The sequence below is a fragment of the Chiloscyllium punctatum genome, chromosome 9 (assembly GCF_047496795.1).
Source record: "Chiloscyllium punctatum isolate Juve2018m chromosome 9, sChiPun1.3, whole genome shotgun sequence".
In the NCBI taxonomy this organism is placed as follows: domain Eukaryota; kingdom Metazoa; phylum Chordata; class Chondrichthyes; order Orectolobiformes; family Hemiscylliidae; genus Chiloscyllium; species Chiloscyllium punctatum.
The window spans coordinates 19,508,666-19,524,715 of NC_092747.1; the positions used below are offsets into that span (position 1 = coordinate 19,508,666).

At 44.1% G+C, this 16,050-nt stretch overlaps 1 protein-coding gene across 3 annotated transcripts in view; it reads left to right on the forward strand.

Moving 5' to 3' along the window:
- Positions 1–16,050, forward strand: part of oca2 (oculocutaneous albinism II) — a 545,784-nt gene that overhangs the window by 41,842 nt on the left and 487,892 nt on the right. For all 3 annotated transcript variants that reach the window (XM_072576986.1, XM_072576990.1, XM_072576987.1), the window contains exon 2: positions 6,284–6,571. In XM_072576986.1, the coding sequence (XP_072433087.1) occupies positions 6,318–6,571 (254 nt within the window). In that variant the 5' untranslated portion in view covers positions 6,284–6,317. The remainder of the gene's footprint in view (positions 1–6,283; positions 6,572–16,050) is intronic.

A 16,050-nucleotide genomic window follows, 5' to 3' on the forward strand; every position in this document is an offset into this window, starting at 1 on the left:
GTGGCTCATATCGAGACTCCTCTCATTCCAAAATGTTGTGGTTATTGTTTGTTTAGGGAAAACTCTAATTTTAATAGTTTCTACTAAAGTGAAGAATTTCACTTTTCCCACATTATACTCCATCTGGTAGATAATTGCCCATTCATTCAACCCATGACTATCCAACTATAAATAGCTTGTATCATCTTCCCAACATACCTTTCTACCTAACTTTGTGAGATGTGCAAATTTAACCACCACACTTTTGATCCCGACATCCAACTCATTGATACATATTGTAAAAGGATGGGCCCCAGCACAGATTCCCGAGGGAGTCCACACATTGGCATGATGTCGTCAGAAAAATATGCCATGGAGCCTCAAGTTTTAAGCATTGGGATTGAGGAAAAACTGCTGCCCTCAAGATTAGATCTTGCTGACGTTTAGTTGATCATTTTGAAAACTGGTTTGCATTTATTTCCATGAAGGTTATGTAGCCATCCACGCTTTATTCCGCTTGCCTTTTAAACTCACTCTGTTTAAAACTAAATAAGACCATCACCGTATCAGCAAGTGACATCTGAACACGGTGCGTACAATATTAAATGGAGTAGATAATGCAATCCCAGATTATTACTTCAAAGTCAGGCAGAAGGTTGAATCAGAGACACGAACAGAAATTAATGAAACAACAATTTAAAACAGGTCAGGAAAATCTTCTCTAATCAAAAATGAATGACCGCTTGGTATAATATGTTAGAGACAAAGCGTTGGGAATTTCAAAGCCTCCTGTCAGTCATGGTTCAACAACTACTGCAGGGGTTTAGTACACTTCTAGGCGGATGCTCCTGTGTTGCACTGTCAGAGGTAATGCTATTTCGGTGAGATAATAATCTGAGGGCCTGCCTGTCTTTGTCCAGCCTTTTCTCTTGTCCATTTATGACTCTTCTGGCCTTTTTTTATGTTGGTTCCACAATTTCCAGTTTTCTGACCCCAGCTGTCTCCTTTTCATCATGGACGCCCAATGCTTCCACGCATCCAGCTCCCATCAGGTGGTTCTGAAGGCTCTCTGCTTCCTCTTGAAACAGTCTCCATGCACACCACCACCCTCCTCTGCCTGGCTGAGCTGTCCTCACTTTGAACAACGTTTGCTCTTGCTCATCTCACTATCTCCAAGTCAAATCTGTGCGTATGGTAAAACCGCACGGATCCCATTTGTGCCTGGGAAATTCCTTATTCGAGTCTTACTTGGGCCTGCCTACCCACCCACAGCTTGCTCTTTGGAATGTCAATGACATCATCGGTGCTGCTACTTTCTCTTGTCAGATTTAGGGGGGGGAAAGAAATAATCATTTTAATTTTCAATTTCCATCATTCTCTTATTTTAATCTGGTCCATCTCTGATTCTTCCTTTCCTTTCTATGACTTCACTGTAACCAAAGAACAAAGAAAATTTACAGCTCAGGATCAGGCCCTTCGGCCCTCCAAGCCTGAGCCGATCCAAATCTACTGTCTGAACCTGTCATCCAATTCCTAAGCAAACATAATCAAATGCCTTACTAAAGTCCATGTATATGACATCAACAACCATTCCTTCATCTATCAACTTGGTCACTTCCTCAAAGAACTCTATTAAGTTGGTAAGGCACGATCTCCTCCACTCAAAACCATGTTGCCTCTCACTGATAAGCCCATTCTTTTCTAAACACAAATAGATCCTATCCCTCAGTATCTTCTCTAGCAACTTTTCTACCACTGACGTCAGGATCACTGGTTTGCAGTTACCTGGAATATCCCTACTACCCTTCATGTACAGGGGGACAACATGAGCAACCTTCCAATCCACTAGCATCACAAATATCCGTTACAAACCAACTAACCCCTACAGTTACCTTTCCACACGCACATCCCTGTCGGAACTCCATTCTGTTCTCCCAGTATCTCTGTCTCCATTGCATCCGTTTTGATAATCCTACCTTTTGTGAGGGTGCTACTGCTGCTGATTCCTCATCACTGTTAACAGGGTCCACAGCCATATCTGACTCTTCCTGTATTCCCTCACATTTTCCTCTCCTTCCCAGAACAATAGGGGCACCCTTATCTTCACTTACCACTCCACCAATCCCCATATTCGAATGATTATCCTTTTGCTTTTCTATCAACTCCAGCAGGATGCCAACACTAAATATGTCTTCTCCTCCCCTCCCTGACGAGCATTTGGCATTGGCCTATTTCCTCCATGACACCCTGCTCCACATCGATGGTAGGAATATTAATAATGTGTGCAATGAACATTGAACTTGTTTGCTTCATTTTAAAATGGGATTTCTTTTTCAGTTAGTGACTGTCAAAAGAATATTAGAGATAGTTGCATTCCAAATCCTGTCCCAACTTAACTTGACAAATGTTTCAAGCATGTCTGGCAGCATCTACGTTTTTCCAGTAATTTCTGTTCTCATTTTTGATTTCCAGCATCCACACTTTTTAAAAAATGTTTCAATGAAATATTTGGCTATCTCTATGAAAATAAACTTGAAGGAGAAACTGAGGACCATAATTTTCATCTCAGTTGATATAATTACTTAACAAGCCAGATCTCAGACTGAAATCTGGCTTGATGGATCATGTTTTTGAACATAGAACAGGACAGCATAATACAGGCCCTTCAGCCCACAATGTTGTGCCGAGCATTTATCTTAATCTAAGATCAACCTAACTTATACACCCCTCAATTTACTGCTGTCCATGTGCTTAACCAGCAATCGCTTCAATGTCCCTAATGTCTCTGACTCTACTACCACCACTGGCAGTGCATTCCACACACCCACCACTCACTGTGTAAAGACCCTTCCTCTGACATCTCCCCTACACCTTCTGATCATCTTAAAATTATGACCCCCTCATGACAGCCATTTCTGCATTGGAGAAAAGTCTCTGGCTATCTACTCTATCTCTGCCTCTCATTACCTTGTATACCTCTATCAAGTCACCTCTATTCCTCCTCCTCTCCACTGTGAAAAGCCCTAGCTCGCTTAACCTCTCTTCATAAGACAAGCCTTGCAATCCAGGCAGCATCCTGGTAAATCTCCTTTGCACTGTCTCTAAAGCATCTACATCACTCCTACAATGAGATGACCAGAACTGGACACAATATTCCAAGTGTGGTTTAACCAGGGTTTTATAGAACTGCAGCAAAACCTCTTAAACTCAATCCCCCTGTTAATGGAAGCCAAAATACCATATGCTGCTTTAACAACCCTATCAACTTGGATGGCAACTTTGAGGGATATATTCATGTGGACCCCAAGATCCTGCTGTTCCTCCACACTGCCAAGAATCCTGTATTCAGCATTCGAATTTGACCTTCCAAAATGAATCACTTCGCATTTATCTAGGTTGAACTTCATCTGCCGCTTCTCAGCCCAGCTCTGCATCCTGTCAATGTCTTGTTGTAGTCTGCAACAGCCCTTGACAGTATCTACTACACAACTGATCTTTGTGTTATCGGCAGACTTACTAACCCACCCTTCCACTTCTTCATCAAAGTCATTTATAAAAACTACAGAGCAGAGGCCCAAGAACAGATCCCTGTGGGACACCACTGGTCACCGACTCCAGGTGAATACTTTCCATCCACTACCACTCACTGTCTTCTTTCAGCCAGCCAATTCTGTATCCAGAAAGCCAAGTTTCCCTATATCCCATACCTCCTAACTTTCTGAATGTGCCTATTGTGGGGAACCTTATCAAATGCTTTGCTGAAATCCACATACACTACATCCACTACTCGACCTTCAACTTGTCTCATCACATCCTCAAGTAACTCAATAAGGCTTGAGAGGCATGACCTGCCCCTCTCAAAGCTGACTATCCTTAATCAAACTATGTTTTTCCAAATAGTCATAAAGCCTATCTCTAAGAATCTTTTCCATACCTTGCTTACCACAGATGTAAGACTAACTGACTGGTGTCTAATTCCAAGGGATTTCCCTTTCTTGTACAGAGGAACAACATTCACCTCCCTCCAATCATCCGGTACTATTCCTGTGGAGAGTGAGGATGCAAAGATCATTGCCAGAGGTGCAGCAATCTCATTTCTCACTTCCCGTAGTAACCTTGGATATGTTTGATCTGGCCGTGGGGACTTATCGATCTTGATGCTTCCCAGAATTTCCAGCACATCCTCTTCCTTAATATCAATCTGTGCAAGCCTATTAACCAGATTCATGGTGTTGTCACTATCAACAAGGTCCCCCTCTCTAGTGAATATTGAAGCAAAAAACTCAATTAGGGCCTCCCCTACCTCTTCAGATTCCAGGCACAAGTCCCCTCCACCATCCCTGATCGGCCTTACCCTCTCTCTTATTCCTCATGTGTGTGTAGAACGCCTTTTGAGTTTCCCCTAATGCTTCCCAACAAGGCTTTCTCGTGCCCCCTCTTAGCTCTCCTCAATCCATTTTTGAGTTCTTTTCTAGTAATCTAGTAAAGCTGTGCCAGCTCCTTGCTTCCTCAACCTTCAGTACACTTCCTTCTTCCTTTTGATGAGAAGTTCCTCTTTTCTTGTCATCTAATGTTCCTTCACCTTACCATTCCTTGCCTTCCTCAGTGGGACAAAGTTATTCAACACTCACAGAAAATGCTCCTTAAACAGTCTCCACATTTCTGTTGTGCATTGCCTGTAGAATAACTCTTTCCAATTTATACTTCACAGCTCCTGTCTAATAGCAGTAAAATTTTCCCTCCCCCAGTTAAATACCTTCCCATACTGTCTATTCCTGTCCCTCTCCATGGCTATGGTACAGGTGAGGCGATTGTGGTTACTGTCACCGAAATGCTGTCCAAACGAGAGGTCTGACGTCTGGCCTGGCTCATTGCCTAGCACCAAATCCAATATGGCCTCTCCACTCGTTGGCCTAACTACCTATTGAGTCAGGAATCCTTGCTGGACACACCTGACAAAATCGGCTCCATCAGACCATCAGCACTAAAGAGGTTCCAATCAATATTGAGGAAGTTGAAGTCACCCATTACATCTGCACCTTTCCAAAATCTGCTGTCCAATCTGTTCTTCCATCTCTCTGCTGCTGTTGGGGGATCTATATAAAACCTGTGACTGATAAAGTGACTGATCCTTTTCTGTTACTGACTTCCATCCATAGTGACTCAGTGGACAAACCCTCCTCAACAACCTCCTTTTCTGCAGCTGTGATGCACTCTCTATTTAACAATGCTACTCCCCCCTCCTCTTTTACCTCCTTCCCTGTTCTTTTTAAAAGATCTAAACTCTGGAACAGCCAGCAACCATTTCTCCCCCTGTGAAATCCTTGTCTCTGTTATGGTCACAACATCGTAGTTCCAAGTTCCGTGCTTTAAGTTCATCTGACACTCCTTGCATTGAAACAGACTTTAACAAAGTCTTATTTCAGTGCAACACAAGCACGCAATGCTGCAGATTTGGTTTCAAACATAAAAGATGCAAAGGAAATGAAGATAAAGTAGAATAAACCAAGCTGTTCACACGTAACACAACTTTAAATGTGCAGTAAAATGAAATTGCACTAATTCCAGCACCATCCCTATTAGAATACTCAAACAACAAAGAAAGTTCTTTTCTCTATCACCTAAATATATGCTTAGCTTAGCTGATGTTTCAGTTACTAGTCAGATAACTGGTTCCTCGAGTCTCAGACTTTCTCAGCTTTAAGCAATCCCCTGTTTTGACGGACAATTAAATCCAACAACACCCTCTTCCAACTCCAACTTGTTGCAGGGTCTATGATAAAGCCCATGGGTGGCTGGTGTTCTGCTCCACTTATGTCAGAAGAAAACAAATGCTACATTTTCTTTCTACAGCTGAACAGAGGCCTATGTTGTATTTTTTGAATTTTGTGATCCTGTGAAAGAATTCTCAGATCTTCACAATTGGACAAATTGGGCGGCACGGTGGCACAGTGGTTAGCACTGCTGCCTCACAGCGCCAGAGACCTGGGTTCAGTTCCCGCCTCAGGCAACTGACTGTGTGGAGTTTGCACGTTCTCCCCGTGTCTGCGTGGGTTTCCTCCGGGTGCTCCGGTTTCCTCCCACAGTCCAAAGATGTGCAGGTCAGGTGAATTGGCCATGCTAAATTGCCCATAGTGTTAGGTAAGGGGTAAATGTAGGGGTATGGGTGGGTTGCGCTTCGGCGGGGCAGTGTGGACTTGTTGGGCCGAAGGGCCTGTTTCCACATTGTAAGTAATCTAATCTAATCTAATCAAATGGTGGCATTTGAAATTGACTCAATTTTTTGTCTCTTCTTTTACTTTAGTGACACAGTCTACATTTTATTTTGTTAAACAAAAATGCACCTGGACAACAAAAGCCAGATTGAGATAGAACTGGCACGGAAAATAGATCCCCCTCAAATGGCTTTGAATGACCACCTCAAAACGTCAGCTAAGAGCAGAGATTGCGGGGATCTGAAACTTCTGGAAGGCTTTTGCGGGCTTCTGCCTGGTCAGGATGCAGGACAAGGTCACTACCAGAATGGAGCTGTCGTCTCTGACCAGTATAATATCCACTGTGAAGAATTCAGCCCAGTCATTCAACAGGAGTGGTGAGTCTGCTGCTATGGTTATAAACGTGATGAAGAAGATGTAGAGAAGTCATCAAGATAATCGTTTCTGTTGTGTCAAGATTTCTGTACCTTATCTGAAATGTGAATAGACTATTATTTTGTTTTTAATTGATATGTTAGCCACTGAGAACGCTGGTAAGGAATGGCTCTGCGGAATATCCAGCTTGGGAGAGAAAAATGTGAATTTTGACATGGAAATACCAAAAGAACAATAATGCTGTCACACACATTCACTCCCTGTTTCTCCCAGCTTCTCGGGGTGGGGGGCGGGGGATAAAAACCTGGTGATGAAGCTGATTGGAGAAACATTCATTCACTGAGAACTCAAAATAAACTAGCCCTGAGGATACAGACCATCAGTTTTTAAAAAAGAAAACCTGTGGTCTCAGGTTAAATTCTGACGCTTCAAAAATTCTAAGAACTACTTTGTAAAATGTCCTATTCTTTATCTTCTTTATTAAACGAGCAACTCCCCCCTTTTTAAGCTTTGTTTATATGTTAGATACTGCTTTTAATTATTTTTCTTTAATTCGTGAGGAATAAAATTCCTCTTTCTTTCCATTGAAAGAAATTTGTAATTGGCTCCTTAACATTAGCTGTGCTATATTTTAATTTGAGCGACAAGGTAAAGAATTAAAAAGCTTTTTTGCAGCTGACCGTGGTGTGGGTTAAAAAGAGGGGACCCTATTCACCCCTCCTCATCTCTAATAACTTATAACTCACGATACAGTGCATCATTTGGAATAAGAAAACCGGTGTATTCAGTCCCTTGAGTTGATAGTGCTATTCAATTTGAACATGTCTTATCTGCTCCTTAGCTTCATTTCCCTGCCATTTCCTTCATATGATTTGGTGTATCTCCGTCCTGAAAAATTCAACTGCCCAACTTTCTGAAAAGCTTTCGATTTTCCTCCGGGACATGAATATGAATTTAGATGAGCTTATCCTTTCGGTTAAGTATTCTGCTGTAATATTGGAATGCTCAGCTCTCCTTTGGGAATGAGTGTCCATGGTTATCTTATACTCATTCCAGCTCACCTATTCTCACAGGTACATTATCTCTGAGCAGTCTGCCAGTCACCGTTTCCCGCCTGTGTTCAGATGGAAGTGTTAACTCAAAAGTTGCTTTTATAAGTTTTCCACTTATGTTCAATTCAGCTGTTTGAACTTGTAACTTTTCAACTGTCAGTAATAACAGTGTGGCTCAATTTATTTTCAAAGCTGTATGAAAGTTTGTTTTATTTTATTCTTGGTCTTATTTGAAAGCAAATAATACTTCCTCACAAATTGAGAGTTTTCTTGGAAGAAATCTTTTCTCTTATTTCTTCCATGCCTTTCTTATCTTTTTTTTCTATCCTCAAGTTATTTCTCATTCTCTTTACCCCCTCTCCCTCTTCCTCCACACTCTGTCTCTTCACCTCCTCCTCCATAAACAGCTTCTCTTTCTCCTCTCTCACTCTCACTCTCCTCCATTACCCTAGCTGTATCTCTCACATGCACTCTTCTCCCTGTTTTTTTCCTTGTTTACACTTCTTCTGCCTCCCTTTCTCCTTACTTCCTTTTTCCCCTCTTCCTCAGACACAATTACATTTCTCCTTTTCTCTTCCTCTTTCTCTCTATCTCTCTGCCTTTCTCGTACACTTTTTTTTCCCTGTCAGCCTTCCTTTCTCACATTCTCTGTTAAATAAATCAAAGTGTGATCTATCAAGCCAGATTTCAGTCTGGGATCTGACGTGTACAGTAATAACAGCTTGTGTTTGGAATCACACGTAGTCCGGATGGTTCGAGATGGAAGGTTTGCATCCTAAAAGACATTAATGAACCTTAATAATATATGATCATTCTGTGGTCACCTTACTGCGGCACTCTTTCAATTCTGGATTTTTTTCACTTGATTTTAAATTCTATCAGTGAGGTTTGAACCTGTGACCCGAGGGCATTACTGGTCCAGTGATATTAATATGATGTCCCTGTTTTTGTGAGATTATAAAAGGACAGTAACTGTGGTCAAATACATGGTCAGATGCCCAAGAAAGAACTGAAATTATTAGCGGAAGAATTAGACTGAACTGGTACAGACAAAAGAGAGGTAATGTCACCATCGTTTCAGAGGACCATAGGACTGCTCTCTCATGAGAGACAGATGACTAATGGTGCATTTAGCCAGAGAGTCCCCATGTCTCAGGATGAGAGGGCAGGACCTTCATGATGACCTTGGCCTGCAGTTTGGTGTCACTCTGTATTGCAAACCAGCCATTCATCCAACTGAGCTAACTGGTCCCTGGAGAGAACAAAACGTATATTGGAATTAATACTCTTATTCAGTAAGGTTTTGCTTCATTCTGGGGTAAAAGTACCTTCTCTGGGAACTGAATAAATATTTTGAATAAGAAAACGTTGCTGTGTCTTAAGGGAGAACAGAGACACAAATTGGTTCCTTCAAGGGGCTGGCAAAAGCATGGTGGGCCCAATGGCTTCTTTCTGTGCAGTGTCATTGTCTAAGTATATGACGTGAGATGCTGAAATCAGCAGGTTTTGGTTTTAGAAAGTATTTAGAGATTCGGGCAGGGTGGGGGGGGCAGTGTGGTTGTGGAAGAGAAGGGAGAATTTTTCCTTCACTAGTGTGGCTTAAACAATGAGAAAAGAGGGAAAATATCAAATTTTAAAATTTAGAATATTAGCGAGAAATGTTTTTGCTATTTTGCCCTTGAATCTTTGTTGGCGACTTCGGAACCTTGCCAGTGACTGCCTTTATCTCCATGTGTTTTGTATCTCATTAAACAAAGGGAGCTCGGGAATTAAAGGTCCATTCCAATTCCCCTCTCCTCTGAGAAACTGGATGGTGCACATATCTGGCAAGTAAATCAGAGAGGGTACTTGTTGGCTGTATTTTTTTGATGAATGCTTCAACCAACTGCTTTGTTAGGGCAAACATCTCCGTACCGCTAGCACATTTCACCAGATGAGTAGGTCCTCCTGCTGAGAGCCACCCCTCCACCTCCTTTTGTGAACATCTCCCCTTCCTCTCCCACTCCTGCCTCTGCTCCACCTCCAGTTCCTGTGCAGCTGTGTAGGTCAGAAATGAAGGTACTCCCTGACTGGGAGTGAGTGTTAGAACTTGGGCAACTTTCAGAGCCACACTACTCCATCTAAACGGACATTTGCATTCCATTCTGACTGACATAATTTCTCTCAGTCCCATCATTAGCACAGTAACCATGACTTCTATTAGGAAAATAAAGTTGCCATAGTCCTACTGGGCTACAGGGCTACTCTCTCCTTAGAGAGAAATGACTGGTGGTGGTCTCCCTGCAATCAAAACCTGCACCCGCACTATAAGTGATTAAAGACTTAACAGCAATCTAGATTTGTTCAATCCATCACATCAGACGAATGACACTTTGATCTTTTACTATAAATTCTGTGTCCTATGATCCTGCTCCACTAGCTACCTGATGAAGGAGCAGCGCTCCAAAAGCTTGTACTTCCAAATAAACCTGTTGGACTACATCCTGTTGTGTGGTTTTTAGCTTTGTCCATCCCAGTACAACACTGGCACCCTCACATAATGCAATAGGAAAGATGTTGTTAAACTTGAAAGGGTTCAGAAAAGATTTATAATGACGTTGCCGGGTGTGGAGGGTTTGAGCCAAAGGGAGAGGCTGAAAAAGCTGGGGTGATTTTTGCCCTGGATGCTGAGGAGTGATCTTATAGAGGTTAATAAAATCATGAGGAGCATGGATAGGATGTATAGACAAGATCTTTTTTCCAGGGCAGGGGAGACCAAAACAAGAGGGCATTGGTTTAAGGTGAGAGGGGAAAGATTTAAAAGGGACCTGAGAGGGAACTTTTTCATACAGAGGGTGGTGCGTGTATGGAATGAGCTGCCAGAGGGAAGTAGTGGAGGCTGGTACAATGAAAACATTTAAAAGGCATCTGGATGGGCACATGAAGTGGAAGAGTTCAGTGGGATATAGGCCAAATGGAACTAAATTAATTTAGGCCTTCTGGTCGGCATGGACGAGTTGGACCAAAGGGTCTGTTTCTGTGCTGTACAACTCTGTGATTCTGTGATTTAATCCAAAGCTCACCACATCACACCTCAGGAGAGGGGAGAGGTTGAGAAGGATAGGCTTTCATGGTAACCTCAGCCAGTGTAGATTTTGGCCACAGTTTGCATTGCAGCCCAGCCAACTAAGATCATCAACCCCAGAATTGCAATCTGGGGTTGGGAGGAAGCCAGCAGCATGATTGGCAAATATTACCATTAACCCTATCGCAAAGAGACTTATTGAAAAATGTTTCATCTAAAAATTAGTCATAAAGTTCCTGGGGCTGTATATTGCAGCAAAAATCTCTATCATTGTTGTGGTTCAATGTAGCACCTGAGCTACAAATCTTCTCACAAACTTTGAAATCGCCATCATTTTGAGAAGATTCCTTACCGTCTAAAATTACTGGGCTTCTACTGGAATCTTGGAGTTTTGTTTTGAATTAAGTTGAAACAAATAAAAACCAACACTGGGCACTATAGCACAGCCAATCCAAGTAGCCCACACATCTTTGGACTGTGGGAGGAAGCCAGAGCACCCTGAGGAAACTCACACAGACACAGGGAGAATGTGCAAACTCCATGCAGATAGTCACCCGAGAGTAGAATCAAACCCAAGCCTGGCCCTGTGAGGTAGCAATACTAACCACTGAGCTTTTGTACTGGCCATAAATGGTGATATTTTTCAATCGCTATCATGAGTGGTGCAGTTGAATTAATGTTCAACGGAGAACTTTGAGGGCTGACACCCTCCCAAATAGCAAGTCAAACGGCAATCATCATGAGGCACTGTCTAACATGAAGGTCTATCCATTCTGCATGTGTGCACTATCACTGTTCCAAACACTGTGAGCAGAGGAGGCTGCTGAACAAGAGGGCAGGAGTGCACCCCCAACATTTCCAAAACCGTTTATTTCGCAAGTTGTGATGAAACCAGTTTTGTTACTGAGCCAAGCACCGATTCTTCAACGTATCCCCCACTGACAGTTTACACTAGAACATAGAACATAGAAAAGTACAGCACAGAACAGGCCCTTCGGCCCATGATGTTGTGCCGAGGATTGATCCTAATGTAAAATAAAATAACCTAACCTATGCACTGCTCAATTCACTACTATCCATGTGCATGTCCAGCAGTCACTTAAATGTCCCTAATGACTCTGCTTCCACCATCACCGCTGGCAACGCATTCCAGGCATTCACAACTCTCTGTGTAAAGAACCTACCTCTGACATCTCCTCTATATGTCTCTCTTAATATCTCAAAACTATGACCCCTCATGCCAGTCAATCCTGCCTTGGGGAAGTGTCTCTGGCTATTGACTCTATCCATGCCCCTCATTACCTTGTATACCTCGATCAGGTCACCTGTCTTCCTCCTCCTCTCCAGAGAGAAAAGTCCGAGCTTAGTAAACCTCTCTTCGTAAGACAAGCCCTCCAGTCCAGGCAGAATTCTGGTAAAGCTTCTTTGCACCCTCCCCAAAGCCTATATATTTTTCTTATAGTAGGGCAACCAGAACTGGACACAATATTCCAAGTGTGGTCTCACCAGGCACTTAGAGCTATAGCAAAACCTCACAGATCTTAAACTCGATCCCCCTGTTAATGAAAGTCAAAACACCATATGCTTTTTTAACAGTCCTATCCACTTGGGTGGCAACTTTGAGGGATCTGTGTACTTGAACACCAAGATCCCTCTGTTCCTCCACCCTGCCAAGAATCCTGTCTTTAATCCTATATTCAGCATTCAAGTTTGACCTTCCAAAATGCATCACTTTGCATTTATCCAGGCTGAACTCCATCTGCCATTTCTCAGCCCAGTTCTGCATCTTGTCTATGTCGTGCTGCAGCCTGCAGTGGCCCTCGATACTATCGACGACACCTCCAATCTTTGTGTCATCTGAAAATTTACTAACCCACCCCTCAACCTCTTCATCCAAGTTATTTATAAAAACTACAAAGAGCAGAGGCCCAAGAACAGAGCTCTACGGGCCCCCATTCAACACTGTCCTCCAGGCAGAATACTTTCCATCTACAACCACTCTCTGCCTTCTGTCAGCCCAATCAACACAAACTCTTGTCATAAGAAACTCCCTTCACACCCAGATCAACTTAAGAGCTTTCTCCAGTATTGAAGGTGACTGGGTGATTTTATGGAATGTAATTTGTTCCACTGCTCTAGAGACCCTGACCTTATTGCTCCAAAACCTCACTGATGCCCAAAATGGAAACCAATTTTGTGAGTACGACCTGCCTATTTCCCTTGGACTGCTTGGCATTTATCCATTTCCTGTGGGCCTCTTTGCCCATTAACTACATTGTGATCACCTTTTCTGAATGTGTTACCGTGTAATTCTCTATTTCACTGTTGCACTTCAGTGACTTTAGCGTCCTCTGGTGCTCTGAAGCTACACAAATTACTCCACTGAATAAAGAATCAAAATAATTGGGAATCACGTATGAGATGTGTGTAACTTCTCTTTGATAGTAGTGATGCGTAGCATGTACTTGGCCCCGCACTCTGATATTAAGACTTCCCAAGCCTCAAAGTTGAGTGGAAGATGATTGGAAGGTTTTGGCTTCAACCATGGCTGAGCATATGAAAGGATTGATATCCTTCTCTTGTAATCAATTTAAAACTATTGTCCCTACTGCTTACCTTAATTTCTACATAGTCAAATTAGTCCTGTTGGTCTGTACAGCCAGGGGAATGGAATTTGTACTAGCCTGTTTATAATTCCCAGGAATAATTTACCCTGCATCTTTTGCTGCTTGAACTCCAGCAGTCAGTTAAATTGGTGGGTTGGGTTCTCACCGGTGACAATCCTTTATGGCCTGGACAGTACCCTGTTTCTTTGTGTACTTGCTGCCAGCGTGCTTTCTGAGTGCCTGTCGACTACATCCCTGTAACGACTTCTACTTCTCATTTCAGTAATACTTCACCCGCTGTCACTGGCTAATTCTCTCAGTAGCTTCGCGAGTGTGGTGCTGGAAAAGCCGTTCATCAGGAATAGAGGCAGGGAGCCTCCAGGGTGGAGAGATAAATGGGGGGGGGGGGGGGGGGGAGCTGGGGAGAAGGTCGCAAAGAGTACAATAGGTGAATGGGGGTGGGGATGGAGGTGATTGGTCAGAGGGGAGGGTGGGGTGGATAGGTGGGAAGGGAGATTGGCAGATAGGACAGGTCATGAGGACAGTGCTGAACTGGAAGGTTGGAACTGAGCTAAGGTGGGGGGAGGGGAAATGAGGAAACTGATGAAGTCCACATTGCTGCCCTGGGGTTGAAGTATTCTGAGGAGGAAGATGAGGTGTTCTTCCTCCAGGCGTTGGGTGGTGAGGGAACGGCGGTGGAGGAGGCCCAGGACCTGCATGTCCTCGGCAGAGTGGGAAGGGGAGTTGAAATGTTGGGCCACGGGGTTGATTGGTGTGAGCGTCCCGGAGATGTTCCCTAAAGCACTCTGCGAGGAGGCGTCCAGTCTCCCCAGTGTAGAGCAGACTGTATCGGGTACAACGGATACAATAAATGACATTGGTGGATGTGCAGGTGAAACTTTGATGGATTTGGAAGGCTCTTTTGGGGCCTTGGATGGAGTTGAGGGAGGACGTATGGACGCAGAGTTTGCAATTCCTGCAGTGGCAGGAGAGAGTGCCAGGACGGGAGTGTGGGCTGTTGGGGAGCGTGGACCTGACCAGGTAGTCACGGAGGGAACAGTTTTTGCAGAAAGCGGAAAGGGGTGGAGAGGGAAATATATCCCTGGTGGTGGGGTCCGTTTGGAGGTGGCGGAAATATCGGTGGATGATGCAGTTAATGCGAAGGTTGGTAAGGTGCAAAGTGAGGACCGGGGGCATTCTGTCCTTGTTACAGTTGAAGGGGTGGGGTTTGAGGGCAGAGGTGCGGGATGTGGATGAGATGCGTTAGGGGGCATCTTCAACCACGTGGGAAGGGAAATTGCGGTCTCTAAAGAAGGAGGCCATCTGGTGTGTTCTGTGGTGGAACTGGTCCTCCTGGGAGCAGATACGGCGGAGGCGGAGGAATTGGGAATACGGGATGGCATTTTTGCAGGAGGTAGGGTAGAAAGAGGTGTAATCCAGGTAGCTGTGGGAGTCGGTGGGTTTGTAAGAAAATGTCAGTGTCAGGTCAGTCGTCATTAATGGAGGTGAAGAGGTCCAGGAAGGAGAGGGAGGTGTTAGAGATGGTCCAGGTGAATTTAAAGTTGGGGTGGTATGTATTGATGAAGTTGATGAACTGCTCACCCTCCTCGCGGGAGCACAAGGTGGTGCCAATGCAGTCATCAATATAGCGGAGGAAGAGGTGGGGAGTGGTGCCGGTGTAATTACGGAAGATCAACTGTTCTACGTAGCCAATAAAGAGACAGACATAGCTGGGGCCCATACGGGTGCCCTTTGGTCTGGAGGAAGTGGGAGGATTCGAAGGAGAAATTGTTAAGAGTGAGGACCAGTTCTGCCAAATGAATGAGAGTGTCGGTGGAAGGGTACTGTTGGGGACATCTGGAGAGGAAGAAACGGAGGGCTTGGAGGCCCTGGTCATGGTGGATGGAGGTGTAGAGGGATTGGATATCCATGGTGAAGATAAGGCGTTTTAGGGCTGGGAAAATGGAAGTCTTGGAGGAGGTGGAGGGTGTGGGTGGTGTCTCGAATGTATGTGGGGAGTTCCTGGACTAGGGGGGATAGGACAGTATCAAGGTAGTTGGAGAGGAGTTCAGTGGGGCAGGAGCATGCTGAGACAATGGGTCCGCTAGGGTGGTCAGGCTTGTGGATCTTGGGAAGGAGGTAGAACCGGGCAGTGAGAGGTTCCCGGACTATGAGGTTGGAAGCTGTTGGTAGGAGATCTCCTGTGTTGGCGAGGTTCTGTATGGTCTGGGAGTTGATGGTTTGGTGATGGTGGGGTAGGGTCATGGTTGAGGGGACAGTAGGAGGAGGTGTCTTCGAGTTGGCTTCTAGCTTCAGCGGTGTAGAGGTCCAGCACCACACTCTTGACTGAATTCCAAAATCTGTTGTCCTCACTTTCTCCTACTCTCTCAATAGTTTGCCACATACTCCACACTCCTGCACTGTCTTCATCTTCACAGGCTTTCCTGTTCTGTGGCTCATTGCCAAAATTCAGCTAGAGGTCTATTGCTTTACTGACTACAACCACTGCTTCAATTCACTTCCAACATTTCCCCCTTGATTGGGTTTGAATAACTGGGCTAGCTTTGTGGTTTTTCCTAAAACACTGCACCACTGCTGGGTGACATTTTAGGTCCTTATGACCATTTGTCTCTAGTTCCATGAGCCTGGTCACCATTGCCATTCTATAGTATACAGCATGGAAACAGATCCTTCAGTCAACTCATTCATACCGACCAAATTTCCCACACTAAACCAATCCCATTTGCCTGCATTTGATC